Source organism: Podarcis bocagei (genome assembly GCF_964188305.1).
Source record: "Podarcis bocagei genome assembly, chromosome: 4".
Lineage (NCBI taxonomy): Eukaryota > Metazoa > Chordata > Lepidosauria > Squamata > Lacertidae > Podarcis > Podarcis bocagei.
Genome location: NC_138128.1, coordinates 96120750 through 96138899, shown reverse-complemented (window position 1 = coordinate 96138899; position 18150 = coordinate 96120750). Strand labels below are relative to the sequence as shown.

General features: G+C 42.3%; 1 protein-coding gene across 1 annotated transcript in view; it reads left to right on the top strand.

Moving 5' to 3' along the window:
• Window positions 1–17012, top strand: part of ANO2 (anoctamin 2) — a 156506-nt gene extending 139494 nt beyond the window's left edge. Inside the window, exons 20-24 of the mRNA XM_081191598.1 lie at window positions 7420–7572; window positions 7714–7766; window positions 10256–10437; window positions 14945–15050; window positions 15773–17012. Coding sequence (XP_081047724.1) covers window positions 7420–7572; window positions 7714–7766; window positions 10256–10437; window positions 14945–15050; window positions 15773–16054 — 776 coding nt within the window. The 3' untranslated portion in view covers window positions 16055–17012. The remainder of the gene's footprint in view (window positions 1–7419; window positions 7573–7713; window positions 7767–10255; window positions 10438–14944; window positions 15051–15772) is intronic.
• Window positions 17013–18150: the final 1138 nt, after the last annotated feature.

Here is an 18150-nt window from a genome sequence, read left to right as displayed (position 1 = left end):
ATGGCAGGCCCATATCAGATACCTGCCTCCACTTCTATAGTACAAGTCACTCTGGAACTGATGTCATTATCTTGAACGCCTTTCCTTCCACATCGTTAAATGGAGCAAGAGCAATGAAACATACAACATAATGAGAGATCTCCTTATGTGGAGATCTGAAGACCCAAGGATTACAAATCTGATCAGGGTTGAAGTTGGAGCTCTGGGGACATTTGTACTTGAAAGGAATAAGAAACAGATTTGGGCTCCACTTTTAAGTATGGAGGTCTGGCTGGAAGAAACATTGTCCCTATCGGGCCAGAGCGTCTCCGAGATCTGGTGTTTAATATTAAGGACTATCAAAAAAACCGGCAGAGAGGAACTGAGAGAGAATTGAGAGCCTCGGATGTGAGATCTCCAGGCTGACAGCAGATTAAGAATGATGGACATTTGTTGGGGATTGAAACCGGGAAAGGGGATGGGGTGGGGTTTAGGGATACAAAGGGTGCATAATTATAATCTACCTTTTTTCTTTTTATTCTGATTTGTTACTACTATGAAAAGTGGGGAAATCGTGGAAGGGAATTTGGGTTGACTTTAGAAAAAGGATTTAAGATTTAAGAATGAACATTGACGTATAAATTTTGATGTTGTAAAAATGGTCTATAAATTGAACTAAATATAAAAAGGTTAAAAATTGGGGATAAGAACTTGTTGAATTAACAATTTGAATTGGAATATAAGAAGGGGAGGTGTGGGGAAGTCAGAGAAATATGTTATAGAAAAAGAAGGGTTTCAAACTGTATATGTTTTCTTTTTTCCTTTTTGTTTTTGGTCTTTTTTTTTGAAATGGAAAATTCTTAATAAATATCCATTAAAAAAAGAAGAAAAAAAAGAAACATACAACATAATGAGATCTAGGCCCAAAGGAAGTTGCATGATGGAGGCGAGGCCCAACAAGGGCCAGTTTCTCAGCACTATCCCCTCTGTTTCTTACAATGTGCAGTTCTACCCCTGGTAGGAAATGCTGATTGAGGTGTTTTGTTTTGTGAAATCTGCCCAGAATGCTTGCTAGAATAAGCAGTGCCCTGTCTCTAGTTAGCATGATGCTTTATACATTTCACTAAAGGTAAAGGTAAAGGTACCCCTGACCATTAGGTCCAGTCGTGGCCAACTCTGGGGTTGTGGCGCTCATCTCACATTATTGGCCGAGGGAGCCAGTGTACAGCTTCTGGGTCATGCGGCTAGCATGACTAAGCAGCTTCTGGCAAAGCAGAGCAGTTTACCTTCCCACTGGAGTGGTACCTATTTATCTATTTGCACTTTGTGCTTTCGAACTGCTAGGTTGGCAGGAGCAGGGACCGAGCAACGGGAGCTCACCCCGTCGCGGGGATTCGAACCACCGACCTTCTGATCGGCAAGCCCTAGGCTCTGTGGTTTAACCCACAGTGCCACCCGCATCCCTTATATATTTCACTAGCTGACTTCAAACCAGAAATGAAATATAACTTAAACAGAAACTAAATGGGTGACACCTGGCTTGAGAGCAGTACATGTGAAAAGGATCTAGGAGTCTTGGTTGACCACAAACTTGACATGAGCCAACAGTGTGACGCGGCAGCTAAAAAAGCCAATGCAATTCTGGGCTACATCAATAGGAGTATAGCATCTAGATCAAGGGAAGTAATAGTGCCACTGTATTCTGCTCTGGTCAGACCTCACCTGGAGTACTGTGTCCAGTTCTGGGCACCAGAGTTCAAGAAGGACACTGACAAACTGGAACGTGTCCAGAGGAGGGCAACCAAAATGGTCAAAGGCCTGGAAACGATGCCTTATGAGGAACGGCATGTTTAGCCTGGAGAAGAGGAGGTTAAGGGGTGATATGATAGCCATGTTAAAATATATACAGTGGTACCTCGCAAGACGAATGCCTCGCAAGACAAAAAACTCGCTAGACAAAAGGTTTTTCCGTTTTCGATTTGCCTCGCAAGACGAAATTTCCCTATGGGCTTGCTTCGCAAGACGAAAACGTCTCACGGCTTTGTTTCCTTTGTCTAAAAACAAAGACATGTTTTGTTTATAAAGTTAATTTATTTTCCCTTCAATTTTTGAACTGCTCTTTACAGTATGTGTGACTTTAAAGAGCAGTTAATAAACTGTTGTTGTACCAAATTTGGCTTTGTTTCGACTTTTTTTGACCATAGGAACGCATTAATTGATTTTCAATGCATTCCTATGGGATTTCGTGCTTCGCAAGACGAAAAATTCGCTAGACGACAAAAATTGCGGAACGAATTCATTTCGTCTTGCGGGGCACCACTGTAAAAGGATGTCACATAGAGGAGGGAGAAAGGTTGTTTTCTGCTGCTCCTGAGAAGCGGACACGGAGCAATGGATCCAAACTACAAGAAAGAAGATTCCACCTAAACATTAGGAAGAGCTTCCTGACAGTAAGAGCTGTTCGACAGTGGAATTTGCTGCCAAGGAGTGTGGTGGAGTCTCCTTCTTTGGAGGTCTTTAAGCAGAGGCTTGACAACCATATGTCAGGAGTGCTCTGATGGTGTTTCCTGCTTGGCAGGGGGTTGGACTCGATGGCCCTTGTGGTCTCCTCCAACTCTATGATTCTATGATTCTAAATGTGCTGTGGTAAGGAATGCTGCATGCCAGAACACTAATACTGCTGCAATAATAACTTGATCTTGATAACATGAGAGGTTTTTTGAAAGCCAAAAATCAATAATAATACACTCTCTTATAATTAGCTGAAGACTTTGTGAGCTTTGAAAACGAGCTGCACCTTGACTGCATCTGGGCCTAGTTTGTATCTGCCATCATGGGAACACTGTTCGAAGAGACTGCACAGGGCAAATGTTGAGACTTAAGGCAACCTAGCAGGATACTTACAGTGTAATTGCTATGCAGCAGTCAGGGGTGATGGCTGGTTCCTCAACAGAAAGCGAAGATTAAAATCAGAAAGTCAAACTTAAGAACAATGACCCTAAGCTCCAGCCCAGCTTCATGTCCCATGAATTTTTTTAAGGGTGGGACACAGGTGGTGCTGTGGGTTAAACCACAGAGCCTAGGACTTGCCGATCAGAAGGTCAGCGGTTCGAATCCCCGCAACGCGGTGAGCTCCCGTTGCTCAGTCCCTGCTCCTGCCAACCAAGCAGTTCAAAAGCACATCAAAGTGCAAGTAGATAAATAGATAATGCTCTGGCGGGAAGGTAACGGCATTTTCATGCGCTGCTCTGGTTTGCCAGAAGCGGCTTAGTCATGCTGGCCACATGACCTGGAAAAACTGTCTGCGGACAAACGCCGGCTCCCTCGGCCAGTAAAGCGAGATGAGCGCCGCAACCCCAGAGTCGGTCACAACTGGACCTAATGGTCAGGGGTCCCTTTACCTTTACCTTTATACATTCCTTTGCCAAATAAATGTTCTAAGGATATGCAGAACACCACCCCACAAGCAGATTCTCTGTCCGGCATCCAGCTGGCATGTTTGTCACTGAACTTCTGTTTAGATTGCAATGAACGTATTTTGCTATCCAATTTTTTTCCTCCCCTTCTACTAAGCGTGAGTGCGTGAACCAAGGATTTCTGTGGTACTTCATTGGAAAGTTTCCAAAAAGCCAATATAACAGAATTAATTATTTTCCTGCTGAAGGCAGTCAGAAGTCTAGCATCCATATAAAGCGAGGCAGAAAGAGGTTCAGGGTCTCTAAGCCTTCCAGGATTAATTCTGAAGATTTAGAAGAATTCCCCCTAAAGCAGGAGAATCCATCAAAACAAAAGAAATATTGCCACATTCTTCTGTAATCTCCACGATGTAGCAGGATTTGAAAGTGTCATCTTGGAGCATCTTGTGGAGGCATGTTGTATACATCAATTATGTGAGAAATCATTAGTGGCTATTGCAGACACACAATAGTCAGACTCTTTCTTTGTAGCGCTGCATCAATTGTTTGTCAGTTTTGGTTTTTGCTGTGGAAGTCAACAAATGTTCATAAACAAACCCACATGCCAGTCTTCTGTGCTTTTGCACACATTTTCCCTGCTCGCTTGCTCTTTAGGGGGGAAGAAATAACATTCCCATTACAAGAATCAGTGATTCAAATGTGCATTCTTTTAAAAGTAACAAAGTGCTAATGTGTAGAATTGCCTGCAGCTGCACATCTGAATGTGAATCTTGTTCCTCTGCACTGCCTTATTTTTACTGCATCACAATGTGACAGAGCATTGGTTCAGTTATGTCAACAACAAGCAAGGTGTTCCCCCTTTCCCCTGACCTCACTGCCTTGCAAGCAGTTTTCCATCTTTTCATAAATGCTGCAAATAATTGCCAAGAAGGAAGAGTTTAGTGGAAAGGAAGTCTGTTTCAGAAGGGGCAAAATGTCCACAAAGCAAACACCACTATTCCCTTCCATAGCCTGCACCAAAACAGTCAGTTTGGCTGCATAGCCCTGGTTAACCCTTCTAACTTGAAGATTTCTATGATACAACTTTGGAGAGCTATGTTACAGGTGAGAGCTAGTGTAGCATAGGGTAGAGATGAAACTATGGGCTAACAGTATGGACATAATACTGCAAGACAAAATCAAAGGCAGAAGGAAAAGAACCCATGGCCAGCAAGGAGCAATGTCACCTAGTTGCTTAGGTAAAGGTAAAGGTAAAGGGACCCCTGACCATTAGGTCCAGTTGTGGATGACTCTGGGGTTGCGGCGCTCATCTTGCTTTATTGGCCAAGGAAGCCGCCATACAACTTCTGGGTCATGTGGCCAGCATGACTAAGCCGCTTCTGGCGAACCAGAGCAGTGCACGGAAACACCGTTTACCTTCCCACTGGAGTGGTACCTATTTATCTACTTGTATTTTGACATGCTTTCAAACTGCTAGGTTGGCAGGAGCAGGGACCAAGCAATGGGAACTCACCCCATTGTGGGGATTCAAACCGCCAACCTTCTGATCGGCAAGCCCTAGGATCTGTGGTTTAACCCACAGTGCCACCCGCATCCCTTAGAGCAGCATGGAAACCTAATCCAGAAGTTTCCTCTTGCAAAGGTCAGAAAAGACCATCCACTCTGCATCACTCTTTGGTTTTCTTGTTGGTGTGACAGATTTCCTTTCCATTCCCTCTTGTGACCAAAAGTGGATGATAGCATTCAGGCTGAATTTCCTGCTTCACGTCCCACGGCTCACCAATTCAAGACCCATTAGAAGGGGCATGCGGTCCCTCAGTCCTATCCAAAAAAGTTCCATGCACACACCTGAAAAATTTCTGCACACATGAAGGCTTTGCTGGTGTGGATGCCACTCTAGAGCATCCAGAAATTTAATTCGCATTTCACTGGGCATTATGCCATTATGGTGTTTTAAGTAATGAAAAAGGCTATCTCCCTTCTGTTGCCATGCTTTCTAATGTATAAGAAAAATGTAGGCAATGGTATTATTTAAATACATAATAGATATACACTCACTTGCAAGAATGCCTGGAATTGTGAGAGTCTACAAGTTGAGATTAAACCCTCAAAAAAATGAGATGCTTTGTGTAGGGAAATCATCTACTCCATATGAAGGTTTACAACTGGTGTAAACCACTCAACCACAGCGTCTCCATCTTGCTGTGATCCAAGCTCAGTAATAAAGATGAATTCATGCACGCTCAGACTGCAAACCTGCCCATTGAAGGAGAATGTACCGTATTTTTCGCTCTATAACACGCACCCGACCATAACACGCACATAGTTTTTAGAGGAGGAAAATCCATAGGCATGCCACCCGTAGGCATTCCCTCCATAACACGCACAGACATTTCCCCTTACTTTTTAGGAGGAAAAAAGTGAGTGTTATGGTGCAAAAAATACGGTAACTCCCACCTGAACTGGTTGACACCATCTTCCTGAACGGACAAACTACCGTTCCCACCAGCAGCATATCCATCTGAGTTTCACTTCAATGGCCCTCATCTATTCCATTACTGCTCCCAAATACTGCTTCTGCACTTCAGCTAGAAAAGACAGGTAGCTGGATGTCATCACCATTTTGAAAACACCCAATTCCAAACTCTTTCACCACTTCACTCAGCAGTTTCATGTACTTCTTAAATCACCATGGGCGGTGTCATTCTGTGAAGCTGAAGGTTCGGAGATTCAGGACAGAAGAAAGGAATGACCTCTTCACACAATGCATCATTAAACTATGGAAATGGCTGCTAGCTGCTGTAGACCACAAGTGGGAGAGTTCTAATGTGCTCATGTGCTCTTTGTGGGCTTTCCATAGGCATCTGGTTGGCCACTGTGAGAACAGAATGCTAGACTGGATAGACCTTTGGTCTCCTACAACACAGTTCTTCAAACATGAAGGCCAAAGAAAAGTCTGATAATGCCAGCTCCTGGAACTGGTTCTTTGGGGAGGAATGGATCCCCTGAATAAAAACGCCCTCAATCCCCAGTTTAGAGAGCCTAAGCAGAGGGATCCTGTGATCAGTTGCGTTGAATGCGACAATCAATAGGGGTGTGTGTGTGTGTGTGTGTGTGTGTGTGTGTGTGTATAATTATTGATTTTAACATATAAATTATAAAATGTACCACAAAACTTATCACTTATACAATCCTTTTAGACTTCCATCAGCACCTCTGATGATCCACTGTTTTAACCACTTCTTATGTATTTCTTAACTTTATATTGCCTTTACATCTCTTAACAAATCATCCTTCCCCTTCTCCATTTTTGCAATACTTCCAATAAATACTTCCACACAAAACGTCTTGCAAACCTACAAATGCCGTCTGATCTTCACAACTACTTTTTAAATAGTCCATAAATTTACTCCAGTCTTTTGTGAATTTCTGGTCCCGCCGGTTTCGAATCCTTCCTGTTAGTTTATCTAGTTCTGCATAGTCCAATAACTTCATCCTCCATTCTTCAATCGTCGGTAATTCTTCTTGCTTCCATTTTTGGGCCAATAATATTCTTGCTGCTGTTACTGCATATAAAAAGAGCTTACATTCTATTTATATCACTCCCAACAATGCCCAGTAAAAATGTTTCTGATTTCTTTATAAATGTATATTTCAACATTTTTTTCATCTCATTTTATATCATCTCCCAGAAGCTTTTCACCTTTTTACATTCCCACCACATGTCATAAGCAACATGTACTATCAGCATGACCAAGCCAATGTAAGCAGTTCATCCATAATATCCAGTAATTTCCCCATGAAAATATCATTCACAAGTGCTATAGTTGAGATGATCCTCAAGATTCAATGAGGCTTTCTCACAGCTACCTCCTTCAGGGTGGCTGAAACAAGCCCTCTGCCAAAGAGGCGTGTATAACCTTGTTGACCTAAGTGGTGTACATAGCACTGTATGTCATGGCTTTGCAAGTGATTGCAGACTTGGTTTTTCAGGCCTTGGGAACAATGTTTTTCTGTCTTCTAGTTATACAGTTTGGATTTGTCACGCTCTTTGTCGCTTCCTTTCCTCTGGCTCCTGTGTTTGCCCTGCTCAACAATGTCATTGAAGTTCGCCTGGATGCCAAAAAGTTTGTCACTGAGCTAAGGAGGCCAGATACAGTGAGAGCAAAAGATATAGGTACGTTTTTTAAATTTAAAATTATGATAAAGATGGTGTATAGAAAGGCGGGAGAGAAAAATATGAGGTCTGGAATTTGGTTTGCAATGAGAACAGGAATGGAAATTGCACAGCTTAACAAATCTTTCTTCTCTCTTACAGGGATTTGGTATAACATTCTGAGTGGCATTGGAAAATTTTCAGTAATAATTAATGTGAGTATTGGCTTCTTGCTTACGTATGCTATGGTAAGAGGGGATTTTACTTAAATTGTCAAGAATTTCAGGCTTTTCTTATTTAAACATCAATTTATTTGTTTATAAAAATGTATACCACTGAATACAATAAAATTATTTAAACAGTTTACATAAAAAATGATAAAAATGCAACAACATACCTTAAAAATTTCCTAAAACCTAGATTAAAACAAAATGAAATTATACATCACAAATTAAACTGAGCAGTGTGCTAAACAAGAGAGTCTGAGTCCAGGAAAGTTTGGCTAAATATAAAAGTTGGTTTTTTTAAGTGTTTGAAGGTCATTACTGTCTCCACCTCACTTTATTTCCTCGGAAAAGGCATTCCAGATGGTGAGTGCTTTCGTTGAGAAGACCCACTTCCAAGTTGTTGCCAACAACCAACAGGGGCTCCTCAGTAGACCTCAAAAATTAGTTTGGTCTGTTCATTGTTTGAGGCTTTGAATATTGAACAACAAAGCCTTGACATTGGCTTGGTAGCTAACAGGTAGCTAGTACAGCTCTTTCAGCAATAGTGTAAAATGTGTAAAGCCGGATGTCCCACTAAGCACCATAGCAGCTGCATTTTATGCTAACGTCATAGCATAGAAAGGGTAGTTCCATATACACTGTGCTACTGTTGTCTAATTGTGCAATTGTGTTGTCTAATTGTGTCATGGCTAAAATGGCCGCTGTTTCTTTAATGCTTAAAAAGCTGGGTCAGCATGAGTCAGCGGTCTGCACCGAGTTGTATATATAGAGTGAGAAATGTTAGTTTGTTGTTGGGGTTGGTTGGTTGGTTGGTTAATGAAAGCTGGTAGTGTTGGTGTGTACAGCTGGTCAGTCGCTTTTGCACAAAGACTTTTAAGAATAAAAGCAGAAAGCACTCTGCAAGGATATTCTTGTGGACTCTTTTATGCCGACAAGGGTCTGAGGACCAGACTGAGGAGACAAAAGGAGGTCAGAACCCTTTCCTGTTTTACAAACACTGACATAACCAATATATGGAGCACCATGGCAAAGTTATCCCTGTTTGACACACCAACCAAAGGTGGTAATGGTCCTCAAGAGGTCACCTTGGCCTCAAGTGAAAGCAGTGGATCTAAGAGCACCCCGCAAATTATGCACCTGCTCCTTCAGAGGGAATACAACTGCCCTGTTGTACAGAACCCAGTTCTTGGGACCTGGGAACTGCCCTGTTGATTCTCAGGCCTGAATCCAGACTGGGATACATTAAGATAATAAGCTTCACCAAAAGACAAATTCATGTCTACTGTCTGTGATACCTATGGTCTACCTCCAGTACATCTCTGAAGACATTGCTCTGAATCTCAGGTATGGAGGGCTATGCTCAGGTTCTACTTGCAGGCTTCCTGTGGGCATCTGGTTGGGCATTGTGAGATCCAGTAGGTCTCTTCTTGTGTTTTGATTGCAGCTGAATCACCACCACCTTCTAGACTGCCTTGACCAAGGTGTATTGGACCTGTGGGTCCACAGTGGGCTTCTTCAGTTATGGTTGCACATTGCTGCCTCCTTTGAGACAACAGGAACCATTCTATTATGCAAAAAGGCATTAAGCAGGTTCATCCATAAATTTGAACTGAATCAAATTTCTCCCACATCCCCATCTCACAGTGGGCAGTCATGTGCTTAGGGGTAATCTGAATGCAGAGATTAAGTGCAACCACACACTCTCCATGTGTGATTCCCAACAACTGACTTGCTGCCTCCGACATGGCAAGTAGAACCTAGCCATGGTGGCTAGAACCCATCAGTAGCCTTATCCCCCATTGCTGCTTTATTTTGAGTTCACATCGCAGTCCCAAAACTCTGCTTCAGATTCAGGCTTTATCCTTCTCACTATCTGGCTCACAGCCACTTCCTTTGTTCCCTTAACAACTCATACTTAGCGGGCCATCACTAGGCTGGTCTGGCTATTCCAGCAATTGAATCCATGTTGGATCCAGGAATTGGGGGGGCTCAGGCATGCAACCTGCCCCCCCAAAGAACTCATAACAATATGTTCAATTTCAATTGTGTAAATTGCCACAAGGCTCATCCTTCTATTATCATCCTTCTTTGTTCACTCATCTTTTAAACAAATAAACTGTTATCTCACATCAAACTGACGGCAGTAAAAATCTATCCAAGATTTATATTAAAAAGGCATAAAAGGCCCCCTATGCAAAGCTCTTGAACAAATGCCAGACTCCTTGGCCTCTCAGCCACTGCACATCTATTTTTATTAAACAGCCAGATTACAGGTCAGTCTGGTAGGATGCTCTTCCACACTGCTGTGGAGACAAATAATACTTGAAAGTCCAACTAGTTCTTGTTCTCAAGTCACAAAGCAGCTTCTCTGGGGATTTCTGGTTATCTTTTGGATCACTGTCCTCATCCATAAATTGACTCCAAAGTACACTATGCATATCTGTGCTGATATGGTAAAGGTTTTTCTTTTCTCCCAGGCCTTTGTCATATCCGTCACTTCTGATTTCATTCCGCGCCTTGTCTATCAATATGCATATAGTCACAATGGAACCATGCATGGCTTCATCAATCACACTCTCTCATACTTCAACGTCAGTGATTTCAAGGCTGGAACCCAGCCAGAAGCCTCAAGTTTCGAAGAGGATGTTTCCCTTTGCAGGTAAAGCAGCCTTACCAATCACTGGCTATTGTATTTAAGACTTATGGTAGGAACAATTTTGGTAGGTGGTTCCACTAACTTTCGTGGGTTAAAATTAGAGTAAGACTGATCTCTGTCATTGAAGGCAAAAGGTAAATTTTCCAGCTACATTTGCCCTTTCTGTAAGCTCCTCACATTTTTTAAAGCTCAGTGTGCTCAAGACTTGACTCCCTAGGAAACACACACAATATTTCTTCTTTAATCATTTGGAAACAAATATGAGAACAAAAAATAGTATCCAATAGGTATCCATGTTTTCTAGGGGCAGCCCCTATTTCTGGTCCCTGGCCCATATAAATCACTGTCCTTGTTTTGCATTCTGTGGATGCCTTCTTAAAATATTGTTAGTGTGTGTACATGTTCACTGCAGTTGCCATTATTGAGGTTCATCCCTCTTCCTCAAGTCTCTAGAAGTCAAATCTCAATGTGGATGAATGTGCCTTGACTGAATGGATACAGTATGTTTTCCCCACAGGTGGAAAAGAATTTTGGGGTTGAGATTTTGATCAGAAAAACATGGGGAAAGACTGATCAGCCCCTTTCTCTCCCCCCTGCTCTTATCAAATTTAGAGCCCTCAGTGGAGGCATTTAAGTAAAACCAAAAACTGTCAGGAAGGCTTCACACCTAGTTGGGTTCTTAACATAGAGGGAGGCTATGAGCTTTGTATTTTAGCTCAATTAAACACATAGATGCAGACATTTCATTTCTGAAAAAAAATCGGGGAGAAAGTTGACCTGATACAAGTCAATGGAAGCAGGAATTTCCCATTATGGGCTTCACTTGATATTAAGGTGTCTTTAACTGAATCCATAACAAATTCAAACACTCCCTAGTGATGCCTTCTTAGAATAGATAGGGCAACATTTTTATCCACTACTCTGAAATATCTGGTATTTGTTCTAAATGAACATTGCAACAGTGGCAATAATCTGTCAACAATCTGTGACATATAATTAGCCATAATTTTTTTTTCTTGCAGAGTACAAGGGTTATTTTTTTTTTATTCTGCTCAAGGCAAAATGAAAATGACACCTTACTCAGTTAAACACTCCTCTCGTATAGATCATGAGGATGAATTTATCGGACCCTAACATCAAGTTTGTCACTAAAAGCTTATCCACACGACACTAGAGTAAACCTGAGTTTGCAACCAGGTGTGCATTTGACAAATACTGCAGGCAATCCCATCACTTTGTGAAGTACCACTGTCTGATACAAAGATTTGTGTGTTTCATTCATAGAATATATTTTTAAGATACAGACTTTTAACAGGGAAGGTCCAGCCTTTGGTTCTAAATCTCTGTCTGCAAAATGGTAATAACCATCAACAGCTAATTCCTCCTTCTTCAAAGCAAAAGCAACAATATTTTAATGCAAAGTGATTTCAACATAAATGGGAAAAGGTGTGTTCAGTTACATATCATTTCTGGACTGAAAGCGACAAGTGTTCGCTGGATAGATTTTTTATTCCAAACATGGGATGAATTAGCAAATATTGACAACTTACACTTCCATTTCTGTTTTTGCTGGAATTCTCAGACATCCCTCATCCTAATAAGTTACAATATTGGCCAGATAATGTTGATCACCTTGCCAGTATAATATCAGAATTGCACACTGCCATTATGTGCACATTTAAGTGTGTTCTCCTTCATGGAGAGCACGTGTTGCGGTGGGGGCCGCCAGGACACTCCAAAGTTGGGGGCGGGCTAATTGATCGTTGGCCACTGATGTGATTGGGGCTTCCTTTGTTGTTAGGAAGAAGTTAATGTTGCCATTTGTTGATTGACAGCCAGAAATGCTAAAACTCCTTGCACGAGGCCAGGGCTTCCTCTTTTCGCCCGTGCATCGGATTGCCCGCCCCCCCTCCCCAGAATTAGGGTTGTTCGCTTTGACCTTGCTATGCCTGTCATGGGCTCGTCTGCTCTTGGGGCAGGGGCCCGGTAGGAATTTTGTCGCATCTGGCTGATTGGATTTTGCCTACTGCATAACAAATCATCACAACTTGTAATGTGGTTAGGCATTGGTTTATGGTTTGGTTGGTTGAGGGGCATGGATTGGCTGTGCCTGCCCCTCTAATGCTGCTGCTGCGAGGGATTCCGTTAAAGGAATTGGGAGCTAACTATTGCTTGTCCACTCTGTCAAGGGGGCTCGGGCCACAGCAATGAGCTCCTGGTTGCATTTGGGGAGGGCTGAGGGCAGGTTCCCTGCTCCGTCGCTACCCCCAAGTATATTCCCCTTTTCTGACTTTCGCATCGTGTGGAATGTCAGTCTGTCCCCCATGGTGGGGGCAGATAGTCGCAACCAATGCCTAAGCAACCACTCACATTTTTGTATTTTAATAAAGTTGTGGCCAAAATTATACCAAAAACCTTAAACAAAAAAATCTGTGTGATGTGTGAGTTATTGGGGTGGCCCTGGGGACCTCAACACGCAACAGGTGGAAACGCAGCCATTTGCCACTGGACAGATACTTCCATATGATGCTTTAGTCAGAGAAGTGGTCCATTTCATCAGGGCTGTCACTTCCAATTGGTAGTAAGTCTCCAGGCTCCAAACTCAGCCCCTTTCCCAGTTCTGTTATATGAGAGCATAGGAAGGCAGCCTGCTCCAGGAAGGGTTGCACCCCGCTGAAAGCAATCATTTCTCATTTATGCTGCTATTATAAATAACTTAGTCTCATTGCTGGAAATACTTTCACGCTCATTTGTGTGCAGATAATTCAGAAACTCCAAAGTGAAGCACCCCAGATTACTGTGCTGGGCTTCAAATTAGAGCTCAAATAACTCCTGTTTTAAAACAGCTACACTGGATGCCAGCTCATTTCTGGGCGCAGTTTAAGCTGCTCACATTAAATGTTTAAAGCCCCAAATATCTGAAAGACTGTTTACACCCCTATTCACCTTATCAGGTGCTTTCTTGGTCCTTTGGCCACCCTCAGAGGTGTTGGGGAAAGGTGGCTCAGGAAAGGGCTTTCTCTGTGTCAGCCCCTAAATTGTGGCACTCACCCCATCCCGTCCCCAGAAGCACCTAGCATCTTCATTGTTGCAGAGGCACCTCTTTGCAACAGTTAAAATATTTTGTTTTTGTGGGACTCATCTCTCCTGCTTAATTTATACTGTTCTGGTTCATTTGGAATGGCTCGTTGGTTTTATAACTGTGGTGGTTTTATCTGTTTTTGCAATTGTTGTAACACGGCCTGGGATCTTAGGGTGAAGAGCGGGTAAGATCTTTTGTAATAAATAGAATAAAAGAACTGAAATTGAACCTGGGAACTTCAGCATGCCCAACTCTTTCCTTCCTTCCATATTTTGTCTCCCACTCTCTCTCAGCCTTAAATTATCCCACTATACTAAATATAGGCCAGACCTTGCATGCTTCTCTTTTCAAACTCTCCACTGTGGGAACCTAAGTTGAACATTCTAAAACTGTGCCTTCTATACAAATAAATATCTCTCTATCCTTTTGTATTATTTCTAAGAACAAAATTGGTATATTTACATGCCTAACAACCATTCTCCTTTGTATGCTTTCTCAGAAGTAAGTCCTACTGAGCTCAAGGGGATCACAGCTCAACAAAACAATTTATTATATTTATCTTCATAAAAAGTGTATAGTTGTTCACTATTAAGCCTATTTACTTGCTGGTAGAAAGTGAGCTCCATGAGTACTAGTCACAAAATGGCTACCATGGGGATCATGGCATAACACAGGCATAGGCAAACTCGGCCCGCCAGATGTTTTGAGACTACAGTTCCCATCATCCCTGGTCCTGTTAGCTAGGGATGATGGGAGTTGTAGTCCCAAAACATCTGGAGGGCCAAGTTTGTCTGTGCCTGGCATAACACAAAGAGGTTGCCATGTGGGAAGTGACATGACACAAAATGGTTGCTGCATCTAAAAAAAGCAGGAAAAGAGAGTGCCACAATGTGTTACAAGCAGGCCAGCACTTCTGCCTCCCATCTCCTGCCCATCAACTAAGAAAAGGCGCCTACATCTGCCACTGCTGGGCACAGACAAAAGCTCTTTGCATCTCTCCTCTGTTCAGAACCATTTAGGGAGGACACATGTGCAATCTGGCATCCAGTGAAATGTGGGCAACTTTGTTTATTTATTGGATTCCATTTATCAGTCACTTCAGTCACTAAAATATCTCAAATTTATTTATCAGTCACTAAAATATCTCAAAGCAAATGTGTTGCTTGATTTATCAGAGTCAACCCATGTCAGTCAAAATTGTTAAAGCAATTCACGACTGCAGCCCGACACATGGGGCTGTGGTTGGTGGGTGTGAAAAAGAAATATTGAAGCATAATCGGAGAACCCAAACACTGTTGCTGGAAATGAAGGGTACGAATTGCACAACTGCTGGGGAACTTTCTAGCTGGAAAATTGAACTGATCCGTGTTATGTGTAGCAGATATGGCTCCAAAATGTGCAGTTTAAAGCAATGGCTCCATTTTACAGGTTTAAGGATTACAGAGAACCGCCATGGTCTGAAAACCAGTATGAATTTTCTAAGCAGTACTGGACTGTTTTATCTGCCCGTTTGGCCTTTGTCATTATCTTTCAGGTAAACCCTTTCTGTGTTATATTACTTCACTGCCACATGTAATGCATTGATTGCTGCCTGCAGTACTTATTTGTCCATTGATTTTTATTCACGCTTGTTCACTAACCCTTTCAAATTCCCTTGCCCTTGTGGAACAGTCTCAGCTAAACTAGAAGAGAATTAAAACATCTTGATGTATTGGTGTCTGTTCAGCTAGCAGTATACAGTGGTACCTCAGGTTACATACACTTCAGGTTACATACGCTTCAGGTTACAGACTCCGCTAACCCAGAAATAGTGCTCCAGGTTAAGAACTTTGCTTCAGGATGAGAACAGAAATTGTGCTCCAGCAGCGAGGTGGCAGCAGGAGGCCCCATTAGCTAAAGTGGTGCTTCAGGTTAAGAACAGTTTCAGGTTAAGTACAGACCTCCGGAACGAATTAAGTACTTAACCTGAGGTACCACTGTATTGCTGATGGAGTATTGGAAGCAGCCCAGAGACTATTATATTATTGAGCACCCTCCATGCCTGCTGTGCCTTGTCCCCACCCAGCATGCGAGAGTGGCGAGGGCTGGGTTAGTGCACTCGGTCCACACTTGGGGGTATGCACGCTTGCACCCCTGGCACCGGCAGACAGTGCTACACACCTGGCTATAGCTCCCCCAAACGAGTGCTTTAAGGATCTTTTCAATGCTGTAAGGAACACGTCTTCCTCCTGCTTATTTAATTTATTTCTCCTGCAGAACCTGGTAATGTTCCTCAGTGTGCTTGTTGACTGGATGATCCCAGACATACCCAAGGATATCAGTGAGCAGATCAAGAAAGAAAAGAGTGTGTTGGTTGATTTCTTCTTGAAGGAAGAGCACGAGAAACTGAAACTGATAGAAAACTTTATCAGGCGAGACAAGCAAAGGAGCAAGAATGAGACAAGAGGAAAGAGAATTCGAGCGGCAAGTTTCTGCCAGTTCAACCGAAGTCAACGGGGCAGCTTAACATCCTTTAGCTCACACCACACTGATGTATGATTCCTTGAGGGCACAGCTACACCACTTGTAATCACTCTGTCCCCAGAGAACTGTAGTAGTGAAAGACGCTTATCTTCTTCAGTTGAATATTCTCATCATCACTCTAGCCCTGCTACAGTTCCCAAGATTTGGAGAGGAATACATGACAGCTGAGCTAGCATGATGCACATATAGGTTTGTAGTGCAACAAATAACAGCCAGTACGAAACATATCGAATAATAATTTACCTATTGTCTGGTTAGATCTTGAAGGGGGAAGTGCTTGAATCTAGAATGGATATTGTTTTGGACAAATAGATTATACTGGTTTTCAGAAGCTTCATTTTTAAATTTCTCTGCAGTATTCTTAATCAGATGTCCTACGTGAAAACACTCTGTATATTTATGTTACAAACTCATGTAATTTTATACCAATTTGCCTGCATTTGTTCTTCTGCCCCATCCCAAATCCTGAGAATTATAGTTTGGTGAGAGTTCTAATACCTCTCTTAGAAATCCCCGCCCCCCCTCCTTCACAGAACTACCTTAAGAGTACACCAGTCCATATTGATGGGCCTTGTTTTGAGTGGCTGGACTGAAAGCTGCAGAACCGTAATAGCAAAATATTTATGGTCAAAGAGCACTTTGACATTTAGTAATGTTTCTCTCTCATTAACAGCAGAGTCCTGTACCTACCAACTCGGAAGTAAGTCACATAGAGTTTAGCAGGGCTTACCCTCAGGTAAGTGAGTATAGGATTGCAATCTAAAAGTATGAAAACGCCAAGAGAGACCACAGCATGCATATCTGATAGAGAGTGAGAAGAACACTTTGCTTAGAGCCTGATTTTCTCCTCTTTCCAGTCCATCATCACATTTTGTATCAGTTTCCACATACAGAAGTACATGCGCCTAGCACCATTCATGAAGTGTATCCACAAGAACCCACCCACCCCAAAAAAAATCCTGGGGTTGGACTAGATGACCCTCATGGTCCCTTCCAACTCTACAATTCTATGATTTTAAGAGGACATTATACTTTTCCAACCTAGGCAACCCACTTGTGATTTAGACAGTACCAAGCTTGTGTTCTTGTCCCATTGCTCAGTCCCATCTGATGAGCAAGTGGGACATAAATGATGGCATTCATCTGGGCAGGGAGCAGGAGACATAATGAGGAAGGTGGTGCAACAGTGGCAACCTGTCCTTTGGTACCAGCACCATTTAGAGTACAGGTAGGTTGTCTAGGTTGTGAGCAGCAACTCTTTCCCTCTCTGCTACCTTGTCTCCTTCTTGCCTCCTTTTGTTGTCTTCCCCATTGTCAACCTGCTCCATCGGTGCAGAGACCTGTCTGTTTTTGCTTTTGAAACTATGTAAAGCATCATGTAATCTGATGTTATGAATAAAAATAAAAATAGTAGTTTAAATCATGGATTTTGCTCAACACCCACACAAACAACAGGGGAAAGCCCAATCCTGCTCTTCCTAAATGTGCACATTTGGAAATTCGGACTGAGTACAAGAATCCATGAAACATCACTTAAACTAGCTTTGATGGGGAAAATGTCCATTTTAGAATACTGAAGTTATCATTGAAGTTACAGTGCTGTAAATGGCTGGCTGATACAAGCATATCTATAAGTGATAACCTGTAGCTTCATCTTCAGTTGAAGCACAGCATTTTAGTTCACTGATATCCCTAAGAGGGATATAATGTAATTTTATGCATTAACTTAGTCCTTGATCACACTTATTACTTGCTGCTGTACAATGACAGTAAATCAAGATGTTCCTATGTAAAATTCAGAAAGTTACCACTTAGGCATGCCATCTAAATGTATTTAAAGAATATTGTTATGAGGGGATTTTTGGATTTTTTGCCCCTCTTATTCCTTGATCAACTTTCTATTAGTTAGAAAGACAAATGGCCAGAGTGGAGATTTGAGAAGCTGGATGCAAAGGCGGCAGGCTGAGAAGCCAGAGAGAAAAAGATTCTGCTGTAATCTAAGGCTGTAGCTATGGGAGAAGACACCCTTGAGTGTTGATGCTTTGAACCCCTCCATCATAGGCTCAGGTTGTACATATGTGTAAATAAACCATACATCATAAAGACACCAC